This window comes from Dipteris shenzhenensis, chromosome 6, assembly GCF_047967505.1.
Source record: "Dipteris shenzhenensis isolate YYH24624 ecotype China chromosome 6, Dip_SZ_1.0, whole genome shotgun sequence".
Taxonomy (NCBI): domain Eukaryota; kingdom Viridiplantae; phylum Streptophyta; class Polypodiopsida; order Gleicheniales; family Dipteridaceae; genus Dipteris; species Dipteris shenzhenensis.
In genome coordinates, this window is record NC_141601.1 from 27,263,381 (window position 1) to 27,280,171 (window position 16,791).

A 16,791-nucleotide genomic window follows, 5' to 3' on the forward strand; every position below is an offset into this window, starting at 1 on the left:
GGCTTACTTCAAAGCAAGATTAGGCTCCTAGAAGCATGGTTGTGACATTTTTACAGTGATACATTTAATGCAAGGTTTCATCTCTTTGGGCTTACTTCAAAGCAAGATTAGGCTCCTAGAAGCATGGTTGTGACATTTTTACAGTGATACATTTAATGCAAGGTTTCATCTCTTTGGGCATGGATGAGAGAGAAACAGAGAGAGAGAGCGAGAGCGAGTCTATAACAACTGCTATGCACAGCAGCTAGTCAAATCCCCATGTTCGTTATTCAAACAGGTGCATGGTCATATGCATGGGAGTGGGTATACTCGCTTTGTACCCCTTAAAGAAGAGAATGCATGGGGGGGATGTGTTTGCTTCTAAGAGACTGTTCGATAGAGTAGATCAGCTGGTGTGATTACAAAGCAACATTTTGCTCAACATTTTTATTTTAAAATCATCATTCTTAACTATGGATTGACGTTTGGATGCCAATATACACAGGTAGAAGACACCAATGAGGTCATCAGCTCGCAAAGTGCCAAGGAATCAGATCTATTCTTTGAAGAAGTACAGGCATCAACCTCCTCATCGGCCGTTGGTGGTTTGAGGAAAAGACGTGTAGGAAGATGGCAAGAAACGGTCCCATCAACTATTTTTTCAAGTGACGGGGGTTCAGAAAGTTTCCACGATGCACAGGATGATTTACCTGATTTCCCAGCTCTAGATAGTGAGGGCTACTCTTTTGATGAAAGTGAGTTCAGAACACCAATTGGACGACTGTCCTGTGACTCTAGTCATTCCATGGAGAGGTCTTCATCCTTAACTCAAAGAGATGGGGGTGTCACCAGTCAGGTTGGCTTCAGTCCTCAGTCAATAACCATTTCAACAAAAACAAGTACGAGAGGACCTCCAAAGCCTTCTAAATCAGAATCTGAAGTCCTTGAACGCAATACAGAAGAAAAGCCCAGTGATGTGCAGTTCCGAATCAGTAAAAATTTCAGCAGATTGGAGCAGTCAGAAACCACCCTGGTCAGTGAAACTTGGGAGCTTGTCAAGCAGGACTCTGCTGTTCCAATGCCTAGGGATAGTGACAAAGTCGACAAACCAGTACACAGAACAGAAGAAGCAAAACTCATTGATAAAGATCCCTCGATACTGCCAGCTCCAATCATTCATGAAGACAAGCAAAGTATCCAAAGTGAATGTAGTGCCTGGATCTCAGAAGTACAAGAGCCAGATCCATGGGAAAAGCAAACTTCCTGGAGCAGCCCTGGGGATAACCTACCACTCGGAGCAACGTCGGTATCACCAAGTGAAAGCTTTGAGCACATTGAAGCATCAGAATCTTACTTCTCAGAGGACGACACCCGTAAATCAGATTCCAGCTACGTCTTTTTGGAACCTGAGAAATCTGTGCAGCCTGAACAAACCTCTTCATTTTTAGCGGTTGATTCTGAGAAGCAAATTCATCCTGGATATACAGAAGAGCACACACAAGCAGAAACCCCCTCTCTTACACAGACCTTGGATGGCAACCCTCAGGACATGGATGGCCAGGAATATCAAGCTTCTGAGCAAAATTTCCACCTAGCTACAGAAGCCCAGCAAGATAAGACGCTAGAGACATGTAATGAGGAGCAAGTACAAAAGGAAGATCTAAAAGTCACCTCTCCTTCAGTAGAATGGTTCCATAAGCCTGATGAGGAGCCCATCACAGAAACATTGGGTACGATCCACTGCACAGAAGAAACGCAAGAGCCAAATCCACCCTCAATGGAACAAGTCACTATACATCGGGATCTGGATTCACCTTCAGACATTCCTTCAGAAAAAGAGGAAAACAAGGACAGAGAGCAGGAGACCATCAAAACACAGGTCACAACAGAAGAACAAATCCAGACATTGGATCAACCCTACAATCCCGAAATCGAAATAAAGCCTATGCAAAAAGAAACAGGTGAAATTCATTTTGAATTGAGTCCAGAGAGAGTGCAAAAGGAAGAAGAGAACAAACCAGATGCATACTCCAGTGCTCCTTTAGAAAAAGAAGATAAAAAGGATAAAGACCTGGAATCCATTAAAATACAGGTCACAACAGAACAAAAACTAGTCGAAGGCTTAGATAAATCCTTCGATCCAGAAGTCAAGATGAAAGATCTGCAAAAACTAACTGATGAAACTCGGGTAGAATTTCTTGCACAGGGAGTGCAAAGCAAGGAAGACAAACTATCATGTGAATACTCAGACATCATCTCTTCCCCGGCCACAGTATCACCAGCTCATGAAGGAAAGGCTACCAGAAAACTAACAGTTGAGCCCTCAGGTCTTGAAATTCAAGACAATATGGAAGGCGCATTTGAATATAAAGGTCACACAGCCAAACAAGAGACTGCAGGACAGGACAAACATGATACACATTCTGAGCAAGAAGTTCCTACTGCTATAAGAGAGCAGCAAGCCAAGGAGCTTGGAAACGTGAAAGAAGGGGAGGCACAAGGAGCAACTCCCCCTCTCACATTGAGCTTGGATGACAAGCCTGAGGCTAGTGAAACTCAGGTAAGATTGCTTGCATGGGAAGTGCAAAGCAAGGAAGAGAAACTACCATGTGAATACTCAGACATCGTCTTCCCCTCAAAAGAATTATCTGCTGCTTGTGAACAAATTGCTGCAAGAGAAGAACCAGCCGACCCCTCAGAGATAGAGCACATAATAGAAGACAATACGAAAGGCACGTGTGAATATAAAGATCATGCAGCTGAAAAAGAGGCTGCAGTACATGAGGAATGCAATACACCTTCTGGGCAAGAAGGCCCTACAACTATAAAAGAGCAGCAAGGCAAGGAGCTTGGAAAAGAAAAAGAAGACCAGGCACAAGAAGCAGCTCCTCCTCTCACGTTCAACTTAGATGACAAGTCGGGGGCTGGTGAAACTCAAGTAGGATTGCCTGCACAAGAAGTGCAAAGTGAGGAAGACAAACTACCATGTGGATACACAGACATCGCCTCTCCCCCAAGCACAGTGTCAACGGCTCATGAAGAAAACGCCACCAGAGAACAACCAGCTGGGCCCTCAGAGCTTGTAATCGAAGACAATGAGGAAGACACATCTGAATATAAAAGTCATGCAGCTGAAGAAGAGACTGCAGAGGGATATGGCGCATCCTCTGAACGAGAAGGCCCGACAGCTATAAAAGAACAGCAAGGCAAGGAGCTTGGAAAAGGAAAAGATCAGAAGGCACAAGAAGAAACTCCCACTCTTACATTGAGCTTGGATGAAAGGCTTGAGGGTGGTGAAACTCAGGTAGGATTGCTTGCACAGGAAGGGCAAAGCCAGCAAGACAAACTACCATCTGAATACTCAGACATCATCTGCCCCCCAACCACAGTTTCACAGGCTCAAGAAAAAAGAGCAGCCAAAGAGGTACCAGCTGAGCCCTCAGAGCTTGTACTTGAAGACAATATACAAGGCACCTTTGATTATGCAGCCAAAGAAGAGACTGCTGTACATGAGGAATATGATACACCTCCTGAGCTAGAAGATCCTACTGCTTTAAAACAGCAGCAACGCAAGGAGCTTGGAAAAGCGAGTGAAGATCAGGCACAAGAAGTAACTCCCCCTCTAACATTGAGCTTGGATGGGAAGGCTGAGACTGGTGAAACTCCGGTATTACTTGCACAGGAACTGCAAAGTGAGGAAGACAAGTTACCATGTGAATACTCAGACATCGTCTCCCTCCCACCCACAGGATCACCCACTCATGAAGAAGAGGCCACCAGAGAACTACCAGCTAACCTCTCAGAGCTTGTAGTTGAGGACCATATGGAAGGCACATGTGAATATAAAGATTATGCAGCTGAAGAAGAGACTGCAGTGGAGGAGGAATATGAAGCATGTTCTGGGCTTGAACGGTCTACAGCTATAAAAGAGCAGCACAGCGAGGAGAAAGAAGAGCAGGCACAAGAACATTGTTCCCCTCTCACATTGAACTTGGATGACAACCCTGAGGCTGGTGAAACTCAGGAAGGACTGCTTGCACAGGAAGGGCAAAGCGAGGAAGAAAAACTACCATCTGAATACTCAGATATCATCTCCCCCCCAACCACAATCTCACCGGCTCATGAAGAAAGCACTACCAAAAAGCTACCAGCTGAGGCCTCAGGGCTTGTAATTGAAGACAGCAGGGAAGGGACATGTGAATATGAAGGTCATGCAGCGGAAGAAGTAACTGTATTACAGAGGGAATATGATGCATCTTCTGGGCTAGAAGGCCCTGCAGCTCTAAAAGATGAGCAAGGTGACGAGGTTGAAAAAGTGAAAGAAGAGAAGGTTGAAAAAGCAACTCCCCCTCTCACATTTAGCTTACATAAGGATGGTGAAGCTCGTGTAGGATTGCTCACAGAGGGACTGCAAAGCAAGGAAGACAAACTACCATGTGAACACTTAGACATCACCAGCCCTCCAATCACACTATCGCCGGCTTATGAAGACAAGGCTACCAGAGAACTACCAGAAAAGCCCTCTGAGCTTCTGCTTGAAGACAATATGGGAGGCATATGTGAGTATGGAGGTCATGCAGATGAAGAGGAGACTGAAGTACAAGTGGAATATAATGCATCTTCTGAGCTAGAAGGTGGTACAGCTACAGAAGAGGAGCAAAGTGGGGATATTGGACAAGCAAAAGACGAGAGGCCAGAAGTATCAACTCCCCCTCTCACATTGAGCTTGGATGACAAGCCTGAGGCAAGTGACACTCAGATGGTATTGCTTGCGCGTAAACTGCAAAGCGAGGAAGACAAACTACCATGTGAATACTCAGACATCGTTTCCTTCTTAACCACAGTATCACCCGCTCATAAAGAAAAGGCTTCCAGAGAACTACCAGCCGAACCGTCAGAGCTTGTAGTTGAAGCCAACTTGGAAGGCACATGTGAATCTGATTGTCATGCAGCTGAAGAAGAGACTGCAGTACAGGAGGAATATGAAGCAGCGTCTGTGCTCGAACATTCAACAGAAATAAAAGAGCAGCAAGGTGAGCAGCTTGGAAAAGTGAAAGAAGAGCAGACTCTAGAAGCACCCCCCCCTCTCACATTGAGCTTGGATAACAAGCCTGAGGCTGGTGAACCTCAGGTAGGGTTACTTGCAGAGGAAGTGCAAAGCAAGGAAGACAAAGAAGTACCAGCAGAAGCCTCACAGCTTGTAATTGAAGACAATGTGGAAGACAGAAGTGTATATGAAGGTCGTGCAGCTGAAGAAGTGACTGAGGCATATGATTCACCTTCTGAGCTAGAAGGCCCTACAGCTATACAAGATGAGCAAGGTGAGAAGCTTGAAAAAGCAAAAGAAGAAAAGGCACAAGAAGCAGCTCCCCCTCTTGCATTCAGCTTGGATGGTGAGCCTGAGGCTGGTGACATTCAGGTAGGATTGCTTGCACAGGAAGTGCAAAGCAAGGAAGATGAAATACCATGTGAAAGCTTGGACATGATTTCCCCCCACACCAAAGTACTACCAGAGGCCGTAGTTGAAGACGATATGGAAGGCACATTTGAAGGTCCAGCTGAAGAAGAGACTGCAGTACTGGAGGAATATTATGCACCTTCTGAGAAATATAAAGGTCATGGTACTGAAGTAGAGACTGCAGTACAGGAGGATTATGATGCACCTTCTGAGCTTGCAGTTATAAAAGAGCAGCAAGGGCAGGAGTTTGGAAAAGCCAGAGAAGAGCAGGCACAAGTTGTAATTCCCCCTTCCACATTGAGCTTGGATGACATGCCTGAAGAGGGTGAAAGTCACGTAGGATTGCTTGCCCAGGACGTGGACAATGAGGATACCAAACTACCATGTGAATACTCAAACATAATCTCCCCTGGGACGGTACTCTTGTCGGCTAATGAAGAAGAGACTGCAGTACACGAGGAATATGACGCACCTTCAGAGCTAGAAGATCCTACAGCTATAAAAGAGGAGCAAGTTGACCATCTTGGAAAAGAGAAACTAGAGCAGGCACAAGAAGCAACTCCACCTCTCACATTGAGCTTGGATAGCAAGGCTGTGGCCGGTGAGTTTCAGGTAGGAATTCTTGCACAGGAACTGCAAAGCAAAGAAGACAAACAACTACCAGCTGAGGCCTCCGACCTTGTGATTGAAGACTATATGAAAGGCAAATGTGAACATCAAGGTCATACAGCTGAAAGAGAGACTGTAGTACAAGAGGAATATGATGCAGCTTCTGAGCTAGAAGGTCCTACAGTTGTAAAAGAAGAACAAGGCGAGGGGCTTGAAACAAAAGAAGAGAAGGCTGACCAAGGTCCCCCTCTCGCATTCAGATTGGATGACGCTCCTGAGGCTAGTGAAACTGAGGTAGGATTGCTTGCACAGGAAATGCAAAGCGAGGAAGACAAAGTACCATCTGAATACTCGGACATCATTTCTCCCCTAACCACAGTTTCGCTGGCTCATGAAGAGAGGGATACGAGAGATCTACCTGAGCCCTCAGAGCTCGTAATGTATGACAATATGGAAGGTGCATGTGAGTACAAACAGCATCCAGCTGAAAAAGGGACTGCAGTACAGGACGAATATGATGCACCTTCTGAGATAGAAGGTCCTACAGCTATAAAAATTCCCTCAGAGGTTGTTCTTGAAGAGAAAAGCGCACTTGAAGGTCATGCAGCTGAAGAAGAGACTGCAGTACAGGAGGAACATGATGCACCTTCTGAGCAATATAAAGGTCATGGAGCTGAAGTAGAGGCTGCAATACAGGAGGATTATGATGCATCTTCTGCTATTGAACGTCCTACAGCTATAAATAAGCAGCAAGGGCAGGAGTCCAGAGAAGCCAGAGAAGAGCAGGCGGAAGAAGCAATTCCTCCTTTCACATTGAGCTTGGATGACAAGCCTGAGGTGGGTGAAACTCATGTAGGATTGCTTGCACAGGACGTGGACAGTGAGGAAGACAAACGACCTAGTGAATACTCAGACAACATCTCCCGTGGGATGACAGGTTTGTCTGCTAGTGAAGAAAAGGCTACCAGACAAGCACCAGCCGAGCGCTTAGATCTTGTGGTTGAAGGCAACATGGAAGGCACACGTGAAGATGAAGGTGATGCAGATGAAGGAGAGACTGCAGTATGGGAGGAATTTGATGCACAGCAAGGCCAGGAGCTAGGAAAAGCGAAAGAAGAGCAGGCACAAGAAGCAACCACTCCTCTAACATTGAGTGTGGATGCCAAGCCTGAGGCTGGTGAAACTCAGATAGGATTGCTTGACAGGGAAGTACAAAGTGAGGAAGACAAAATACCATGTGAAAACTCACACATTGTCTCCCCCCCAATCACAGTATTGTCAGCTGTATTGTCAGCTGATGAAGAAACAACTACCAGAGAACTACCAGCTGAGCCCTTGGCTGAAGAAGAGATTGCAGTACAGGAGGAATATGATGCACCTTCTGACCAAGAAGGTCCTACAGCTGAAAAAGAGCAAGGTGAGGAGCTTGAAAAAGTAAAAGAAGATAAGCCACAAGAAGCAAACCCCTCTCTCTCATTCAGCTTGGATGATGAGCCTGAGACTGGTGAAAATCAGGTAGGATTGCTTGCACAGGGGTTGCTAGGCAAGGAAGACAAACCACCATGTGAATACTCAGACATTGTCTCCCGTCCCACCACCATATCACCAGCTCATGAAGAGAGTGCTACAAGAGAACTACCAGCTCAGCCATCAGAGCTTGTACTTGAAGACGATATGGAACGCACATGTAAGTATGAAGGTCATGCAAATGAAGGAGAGACTGCAGTACAGGAGGAACATGATGCATCTCCTGATCTAGAAGATCCTACAGCTATAAAAGAGGAGCAAGTTGACCATTTTGGAAAAGTACAACTAGAGCAGGCACAAGAGGCAACTCCACCTCTCACATTGAGCTTGGATAGCAATGCTGTGGCGGGTGAATTTCAGGCAGGGTTTCTTGCACAGGAAGTGCAAAGCAAGGAAGACAAAGGGGTACCAGCTGAGGCTTCAGACCTCGTAATTGAAGACAATATGGAAGGCAGATGTGGATATGAAGGACATGGAGCTGAAGAAGCCTTTTCAGTACAGCAGGAATATGATGCACCTTCTCAGCTACAATGTCCTAGAGCTGTAGAAGAGCAACAAGGCAAGGAGCTTGAAAAAGTGAAAGATGAGATGGTACAGGGAGCAACTCCCCCGCTCTCATTCAGCTTGGATGACGAGACTGACACTGGAGGAACTCAGGCAGGATTGCTTGCACGGGAAGTGCATAGTGACGAAGACATGCTACCATGTGAATACTCAGACATCATCTGCCCACCAACCACAGTATCACCAGCTCATGAAGACAAGGCTACCACAGAACTACCAAGTGAGCCATCAGAGATTGTAGTTGAAGACAATATGGAAGGCCCATGCGCATATGGAGGTCATGAAGTGGAAGAAAAGACTGCAGTGCAGGAGGAATATGATGCACCTTCTGAAGTACAAGGTCCTCCGGCTATAATAGAGCAACAAGGTGAGCATCTTGGAAAACTGGACCAAGAGCAGGCACAAGAAGCAACACTCTCTCTTCCATTGAGCTTCGACAACAAACCTGTCGCTGGTGAAACTCAAGTAGGATTGCTTTCACAAGAAGTGGAAAGCAAGGAAGGCAAAGAAGCACCAGCTGAGGCCTCAGAACTTGTGATTGAAGACAATGTGGAAGGCAGATGTGTATATGAAGGTCATGCAGCTGAAGAAGCAACTGCAGTACAGGAGGAATGTGATTCACCTTCTGAGCTAGAAGGTCATATAGCTACAAAAGTTGAGCAAGGCGAGGAGCTTGAAAAAGCAATAGAAGAAAAGGCACAAGAAGCAGCTCCCCCTCTCATATTCAGCGTGGATGAGGAGCCCGAGGCTAGTGAAACTCAGGTAGGATTGCTTGCACAGGAAGTGCAAAGCAAGGCTGGCCAACTATCATGTGAATACTCAGACATCATCTCCACCCCAACCGCAGTATTACCAGCTTATGAAGAGAAGGCTACCAAAGAACTACCAGCTAAGCCCTCGGAGGCTGTAGTTGAAGACAAAATGGAAGGCCCGTTTGAAGGTCATTCAGCTCAAAAAGAGACTGCAGCACAGGAGAAATATGATGCACCTTCTGAGCAATATAAAGGTCATGGAGCTGAAGTAGAGACTGCAGTACAGGAGGATTATGATGCACTTACCAGAGAAGAGCAGGCACAAAAAGCAATTCCCCTTCTGACATTGAGCTTGGATGACAAGCCTGAGGCAGGTGAAACTCCGGTAGGATTGCTTGCACAGGACGTGCAAACTGAGGAAGATAAACTATGTGATTACTCAGACATCATCTCACCCAGGATGACAGTTTTGTCAGCTAATGAAGAAAAAACAACCAGACAAGTACCAGCTGAGCCCCAAGAGCTTCTACATGAAAGCAAGATTGTAGACATGTGCCAATATAAAGGTCATGCAGATGAAGGAGAGAGTGCAGTATGGGAGGAATATGATGAGGCACAAGAAGCAACTACCCCTCTAACATTGAGCTTGGATGCCAAGCCTGAGGTTGGTGAAACCCAGATGGGATTTCTTGCACAGGAAGTGCAAAGCAAGGAAGACAAACTACCATGTGAAAAATCAGACATCATCTCTCCCCCAACCACAGTATCATCCGCTGATGAAGCAATAGCTACCAGAGAACTACTGGCTGAGCCCTCAGCTGAAGAAGAGACTGCACTACAGGAGGAATATGACGCACCTTCTGAGCAAGAAGGTCCTACAGCTGGAAAAGAGAAGCAACGTGAGCTTGAAAAAGTGAAAGAAGAGAAGGCGCAAGAAGCAACTCCCCCTCTCTCAATCAGCTTGGATGATGAGCCTGAAGTTGACAAAAATCAGGTAGAATTGATTGCACAGGACTTGCAAAGAGAGGAAGACAAACCAACATGTGAATGCTCAGAAATTGTCTCCCCTCCAACCACAGTATCATCGGCTCATGAAGAGAGGGCCACAAGAGAACTACCAGCTGAGCCCTCAGAGCTTCTAGTTGAAAACAATATGGAAGGCACATCTGAGTGTGACGGTCATCCAGCTGAATCAGAAACTGCAGTACAGGAGGAATATGATGCACTTTCTGACCTAGAAGATCTTACAGCTCTAAAAGAGGAGCAAGTTGACCATCCTGGAAAAGTGAAACTAGAGCAGGCACAAGAGGCAACTCCCCCTCTCTCAATCAGCTTGGATGACCAGCCTGAGGCTCGTGAAAATCAGGTAGAATTGCTTGCACAGGAATTGCAAAGAGAGGAAGACAAACCACCATGTGAATACTCAGACATTGTCCCCCCCCCAACCACAATATCATCGGCTCATGAAGAGAAGGCCACAAGAGAAGTACCAGCTGAGCCCTCAGAGCTTGTAGTTGAAAACAATATGGAAGGCACATCTCAGCATGAAGGTCATCCAGCTGAATCAGAGACTGCAGTCCAGGAGGACTATGATGCACCTTCTGACCTAGAAGATCCTACAGCTATAAAAGAGGAGCAAGTTGACCATCCTAGAAAAGAAAAACTAGAGCAGGCACAAGAAGCAACTCCACCTCTCACATTAAGCTTCGATAGAACGGCTGTGGCTCGTGAATTTGAGGTAGGATTTCTTGCACAGGAATTGCAAAGCAAGGATGACAAAGAAGTACCAGCTGAGGCCTCCGACCTTGTAACTGAACACAATGTGGAAGGCAGATGTGAATATGAAGGTCATGCAGCTGAAGAAGCGACTACAGTACAGGCAGACTATGTTGCACCTTCTGAGCTAGAAGGTCCTACAGCTATAAAAGACGAGCAAGACGAGGAGCTTGAAAAAGAAGAAGAAGAGAAGGTCCAAGAAGTAACTGCTCCTCTCACGTTCAGCTTGGATGATGAGCCTGAGGCTGGTGAAACTCAGGTAGGGTTGCTTGCATGGGAAGTGCAAAGCAAAGAAGACAAACTACCATGTGAATTCTCAGACATTGTTGCCCCCGCAACAATAGTCTCACCAGCATGTGAAGAGAAGGCTACCAGAGAACTACCAGCTGAGCTCTCAGAGGTTGTAGTTGACGACAACTTGCAAGGTACATTTGAGTATGAAGGTCATGCAGCTGACGAAGAGACTGCAGTACAGAAGGAATATGATGCACCTTCTGAGCAATATAAAGGTCCTGGAGTTGAAGTACAGACCGTGGTACAGGAGGATTATGATACACCTGCCGAGGTTGAACGTCCTACAGCTATAAAAGAGCAGCAAGGCCAGGAGTTTGGGAAAGCAGAAGTAGAAGAGGCACAAGAAACAACTCCCCCTCTCACATCTAGCTTTGATGACAAGCCTGAGGCAGGCAAAACTCAGGTAGGATTGCTTGCACAGGAACTGGAAAGTGAGGAAGACAAACTACCATGTGAATACTCAGACATCGTCTCCCCCCGAACAACAGTTTTGCAGGCTAATGAAGAAAAGGCTACCAGAGAAGTACCACCTGAGCCCTCGGAGTTTGTAGATGAAGGCAACATGGAAGGCACGTGTGAATATAAAGGTCATGCAGATGAACAAAAGACTGCAATGCAGGAGGAATATGATGCACCTTCTCAGCAAGCAGGTCCTACAGCTATAAAAGAGCAGGAAGGCCTGGAGCTTGAAAAAGCGAAAGAAGAGCAGGTACAAGAAGCAACTCCCCCTCTCACATTGAGCTTGGAGGAGAAGCCTGAGGCTGGTGAAACTCAGGTAGGATTGCTTGCACAGGAAGTGCAAGGTGAGGAAGACAAACCACCATATGAAGACTCGGACATCCTCTCCGTACCATCCACAGCTTTTCTTGCTCACGAAGAAACGGCTACCAGAGAACTACTGGCTGGGCCATCAGAGCTTGTAATGGAAGACAATATGGAAGGTACATGTGAAGATAAAGGTCATGCAGGAGAAGAACAGACTGCAGTACAGGAGGAATGTGACGCACATTCTGAGCAAGCCAAGGAGCTTGAGAAAGACAAAGAAGAGCAGGCACATGAAGCAAGCCCCGCTCTCACATTTACCTTGGATGAGAAGCCTGAAGCCATAGGATTTCTTGGGCAAGAAGCGCAGATTGAGGAAGACAAACTACCATGTGAATACTCAGACATCGTGTCCTCCCCAACCACAGTACTGCTGGCTCACAAAGAAAGCGCTACCAAAGAACTACCGGCTGAGTCCTCAGACCTTATTGTTCAAGACAATATGGAAGACACATATGGATATACAGGTCATGTAGATGAAGAAGAGACTGCAGTACAGAATGAATATGATGCACCTTCTGAGCAAGGTCCTACAGTGATAAAAGAGCATCAAGCTGAGGAGCTTGGGAAAGCCAATGAAGAGCAGGTACAAGAAACAACTCCCCCTCTGACATTGAGCTTGGATGATAAGCCCAAGGAAGACATTGTCAAGGACATAACAGCCACTCCAATAGAGCAGCAAGGCAAGAACTTAGAACAAGACAAGGAAGACCAGGCACAAAATGAAACACCGTCTCTCAAAGTAAGCTTAGGTGACAGCCCTAAGGAAGAGGTTGGGCAGGAATATGAAGCAGCTTCTGGGCAAGAATTTCCTCATATAGAAGGGATTCAAAACAAGAAGGCAGAGGCAAGAAAGGAGGAGCAGGAAGAAGCAGTAGATACTGAAAATACCTTTGCTTCAGTAGGAGTTACTCAATATCCTGCTGAAAACCCTATTGCAGAAGTAGCAACTGCGTCTGATACAATGTCCTACACAGAAGAACTCCAAAGCCAAAATCCATCCTCAATCCATGCAGATGAGGAAAAAGAGACACTTGAGGATCCTGCGTTACCTTGTGACCATGACGTTTGCTCAGAGCAAGAGAAAAAACAGGATGAAGAGCGAAAGAGCACTGAACTGCAGGTAGCAACAGAACAAAAGCAAATCCAGACATTGGATGAGACCTTGGAGCCAGAAGTTGAAATAAAGCAACTGCAAAAATTCACGAGTGGATCTTATCCAGAATTGCTTGCAGAGGAAATGCAAAGTGAGGAGGAGAAAATACCACATGTATACTTAGACAGTGTCCCTCCGCTAGCCACAATAGTATCTCCTAGAGAAGAAAAGGCTGTGAGAGAACTAGTAGCTCCATCTTCAGACCTCATAATGCAAGACAGCATGGAAGGTCCATGTGAAGGTAAAGGTTTTGCAGCTAAAGGAGAAACTGAAGGACAGAAGGAGTATGATGCACATTCTGAGCAAGCAATTCCTTGTTCAGCTACAAAAGAGCAGCATGGCAACGAGCTAGGAAAACCAACAGAAGAGCCGACACAAGCAGAAACCCCCACTCTTACACAGAGCTTTGATGGAAGCCCTAAGGAACTGGTTTGTGAGGAATATGAAACAGCTTTTGAACAAAATTTCCATCTAGCTACAGAAGGCCAGCAAGACAGGAAGCTAACGATGAGGGATGAGGAGCAGGCACAAATGGCAGATCTAGAAAGCATCTCTCCTTCGAAAGGATGGTCTCAAAGTCCTGATGAAAAGCGCATCACAAATACATCAGATCAACACCAATGCACAGAAGAAGCCCAAGAGCAAAATCAACCATCAATGGAACAAGTCACCGTTCATCAGGAACTGGAGTTACCTTCTGATGTTCCTTCAGAACAAGATGAACACAAGGACAAAGAGCAGGAGACCATCAAAACACAGGTCACCACAGAAGAGGAACAAATCCAGACATTAAATCTACCCTCTGAGTCCAAAATCGAGATAAGGCCTCCAGAAAATGTAGCTGGTGAACTTCATTTAGAACTAAGTCCAGAGCGAGTACAAAGGGAGGAAGAGATGAAACCACAACCATACTCAGGAGTTCCTTCAGAACAAGAGAATAAAAAAGATGAAGACATGGAGTCATCAGAGCTTGTAGATGAAAACGATATGGAAGGCACATCTGAGGATGAAGGTCATTCAGACGAAGAAGAGACTGCAGTACAGGAGAAGTATGATGCAGCTTCTGAGCAAGCAGGTACTACAACTATAAAAGAGCAGGAAGGCCAGGAGGTTAGAGAGGCCGAACAAGAGCACACAGTAGAAGCAACTCCCCCCCTCACATTGAGCTTGGATGCCAAGCCTGAGGCTGATGAAACACAGGAAGGATTGCTTGCACAGGAAGTGCAAAGCGATGCAGCTGAAAAAGTGACTACAACACAGGAGGCATATGATGCACCTTCGGAGCCTGAACCCCCTACGAGTATAAAAGAGCAGCAAGGCCATGAGCTGGAAAAAACCAAAGAAGAGCAGGCACAAGAAGCAACTGCTCTCACATTGAGCTTGGGTAACAAGCCCAAGGCTGGTGAAACTCAATTAGGCTTGATTGCACAGAAAATACGAAGTGAGGAGGACACAGAGCAGGAGACCCTCACAGAAGAGGAACAAATCCAGACATTAAATCGACCCTCTGATTCAGAAATCGAAATAAAGCCTCCACAAAAAGTAACTGGTGAACTTCATTTAGAGCTAAGTCCAGAGGGAGTGCAAAGGGAGGAAGAGATGAAACCACATGCATACTCAGGAGTTCCTTCAGAACAAGAGGATAAAAAAGATGAAGACATTGAGTCGTCAGAGGTTGTAGTTGAAAATAATATGGAAGGCACATCTGAATATAAAGGTCATGCAAATGAAGAAGAACCTGCAGAAGAGGAGAAGAATGATGCACCTTCTGAGCAAGCAGGTCTTACAGCTGTAAAAGAGCAGGAAGGCCAGGAGCATGTAGAGGCCAAAGAAGACCAAGCACAAGAAGCAAATCCCCCTCTCACCTTGAGCTTGGATGGCAAGCCTGAGGCTGGTGAAACTCAGGAAGGATTGCTTACACAGGAACTGCAAAGCGATCAAGCTGAAGAAGAGACTACAATACAGGAGGAACGTAATGCAACTTCGGAGCTTGAGCCACCTATGAGTATGAAAGAGCAGCAAGGCCACGAGCTTGGAAAAGCCAAAGAAGAGCAGGCACAAGAAGCAACACCTCTTGTCTTATTGAGCTTGGGTGGCAAGCCTGAGGCTGGAGAAACTCAGGTGGGTTCGCTTGCACAGGAAATGCAAAATGAGCAAGAAAAACTCCCAGTTGATTACTCAGATATTCTCTCCCCCCCACCCATACTTTTGCCAGTTCATGAAGAAAACGCTCCCAGAGAACTACCACCTGAGCTGTCAGAGCTTGTAGTCCAGGACAATATGGAAACCACGTATGAATATAAAGGTCATATACATGAAGAAGAGACTGCAGTACAGAAGGAATATGGTGCGCCTTCTGAGGAAGAAGGTCCTACAGCGTTAACAGATCAGCAAGCCCAGGAGCTTGGAAAACCCAAGGAAGAGCAAGCACAAGAAGCAACTCACCCTCTGACATTGAGCTTGGATGACAAGCCTGAGGCTAGTGAAACTCAGGTAGGATTGCTTCCACAGGAAGTGCCAAGCGAGAAAGACAAACTACCCTCACTGGCCCATGAAGAAACCACTACTGAGCCCTCGGAGCTTATTATTGAAGACAACATGGATGGCACAAATGAAAATGAAGTTCATGCAGCCAAAGAAGAGACTGCAGCTAAGGAGGAATATGATGCACCCGCTGAGCTAGAAGGTCCTAAAGCTACAAAAGACCAGCAAGGCGAGGATCTTCGTAAAGTGAGACAAGAGGTGGAACAAGAAGCAACTCCCCCTCTAACATTAAGCGTGGATAACAAGACTCAGGCATGTGAAACTCAGCTAGGATTGCTTGCACAGGAGGAAGTGCAAACAGAGGAAGACAAGATACCATGTGAATACTCAGACCTCGTCTCCGCCCCAACTACATTACCAGCTGAGCCCTCAGAGCTTGTAGTTGAAGACAATATGGAAGTCAGATCTGAACATGAAGGTCATGCACCTGATAGACTGACTGCAGTACAACAGGAATATGATGCACCTTCTGAGCTAGAGGGTCCTACAGCTATAAATGAGGAACAAGGCGAGGAGTTTGAAAAAGTGGCAGAAGAGAAGGGACAAGAACCAACTCCCCCTCTCAGATTCAGCTTGGATAACATGCTTGAGGCTGGTGAAACTGAGGTAGGATTGCTTGCACAGGAAGTGCAAAGCAAGGAAGACAAACTACAATGTCAAGACTCAGACATAGTCTCCCCCACAAGCACAGTATCACCAGCTCATGAAGAGAATGCTGTCAGAGAGCTACCAGCTGAGCCCTCAGAGCTTGTAATTGATGACAATATGGAAGCCACATGCGAGGATGAAGGTCATACAGCTGAAGAAGAGAAAGCAGTAGGGGAGGAATATGATGCACATTCTGAGCTAGAAGAGCCTGCAGCTATAAAAGAGGAGCAAGGTGAGGAGCTTGGAAAAGCAAAACAAGATCAGGCACAAGAAGCAACTCCCCCTCTCACACTGAGCTTGGATAACAAGCCTGAGGCTGGTGAAACTCAGGTAGGATTCCTTGCACAGGAAGTGCCAAGTGAGGAAGACAAAGAAGTACCAGCTGAGGCCTCAGCGCTTGTAACTGAAGACAATTTGGAAGAAAGATGTGAATATGAAGGTCATGCAGCTGAAGAAGCAACTGCAGTACAGGAGGAATATGATGCACCTTCCGAGCTGGAAGGTCCTACAGCTATTATTGAAGACAACATGGATGGCACAAATGAAAATGAAGTTCATGCAGCCAAAGAAGAGACTGCAGCTAAGGAGGAATATGATGCACCCGCTGAGCTAGAAGGTCCTAAAGCTACAAAAGACCAGCAAGGCGAGGATCTTGGTAAAGT

General features: G+C 46.1%; 1 protein-coding gene across 1 annotated transcript in view; it reads left to right on the forward strand.

Annotated features, from left to right (window-relative positions):
• LOC147900992 (uncharacterized) overlaps positions 1-16,791 on the forward strand; it is a 46,263-nt gene that overhangs the window by 6,738 nt on the left and 22,734 nt on the right. The window contains exon 2 of the mRNA XM_087376415.1: positions 485-16,789. Within this exon, the coding sequence (XP_087232541.1) occupies positions 485-16,789 (16,305 nt within the window). The remainder of the gene's footprint in view (positions 1-484; positions 16,790-16,791) is intronic.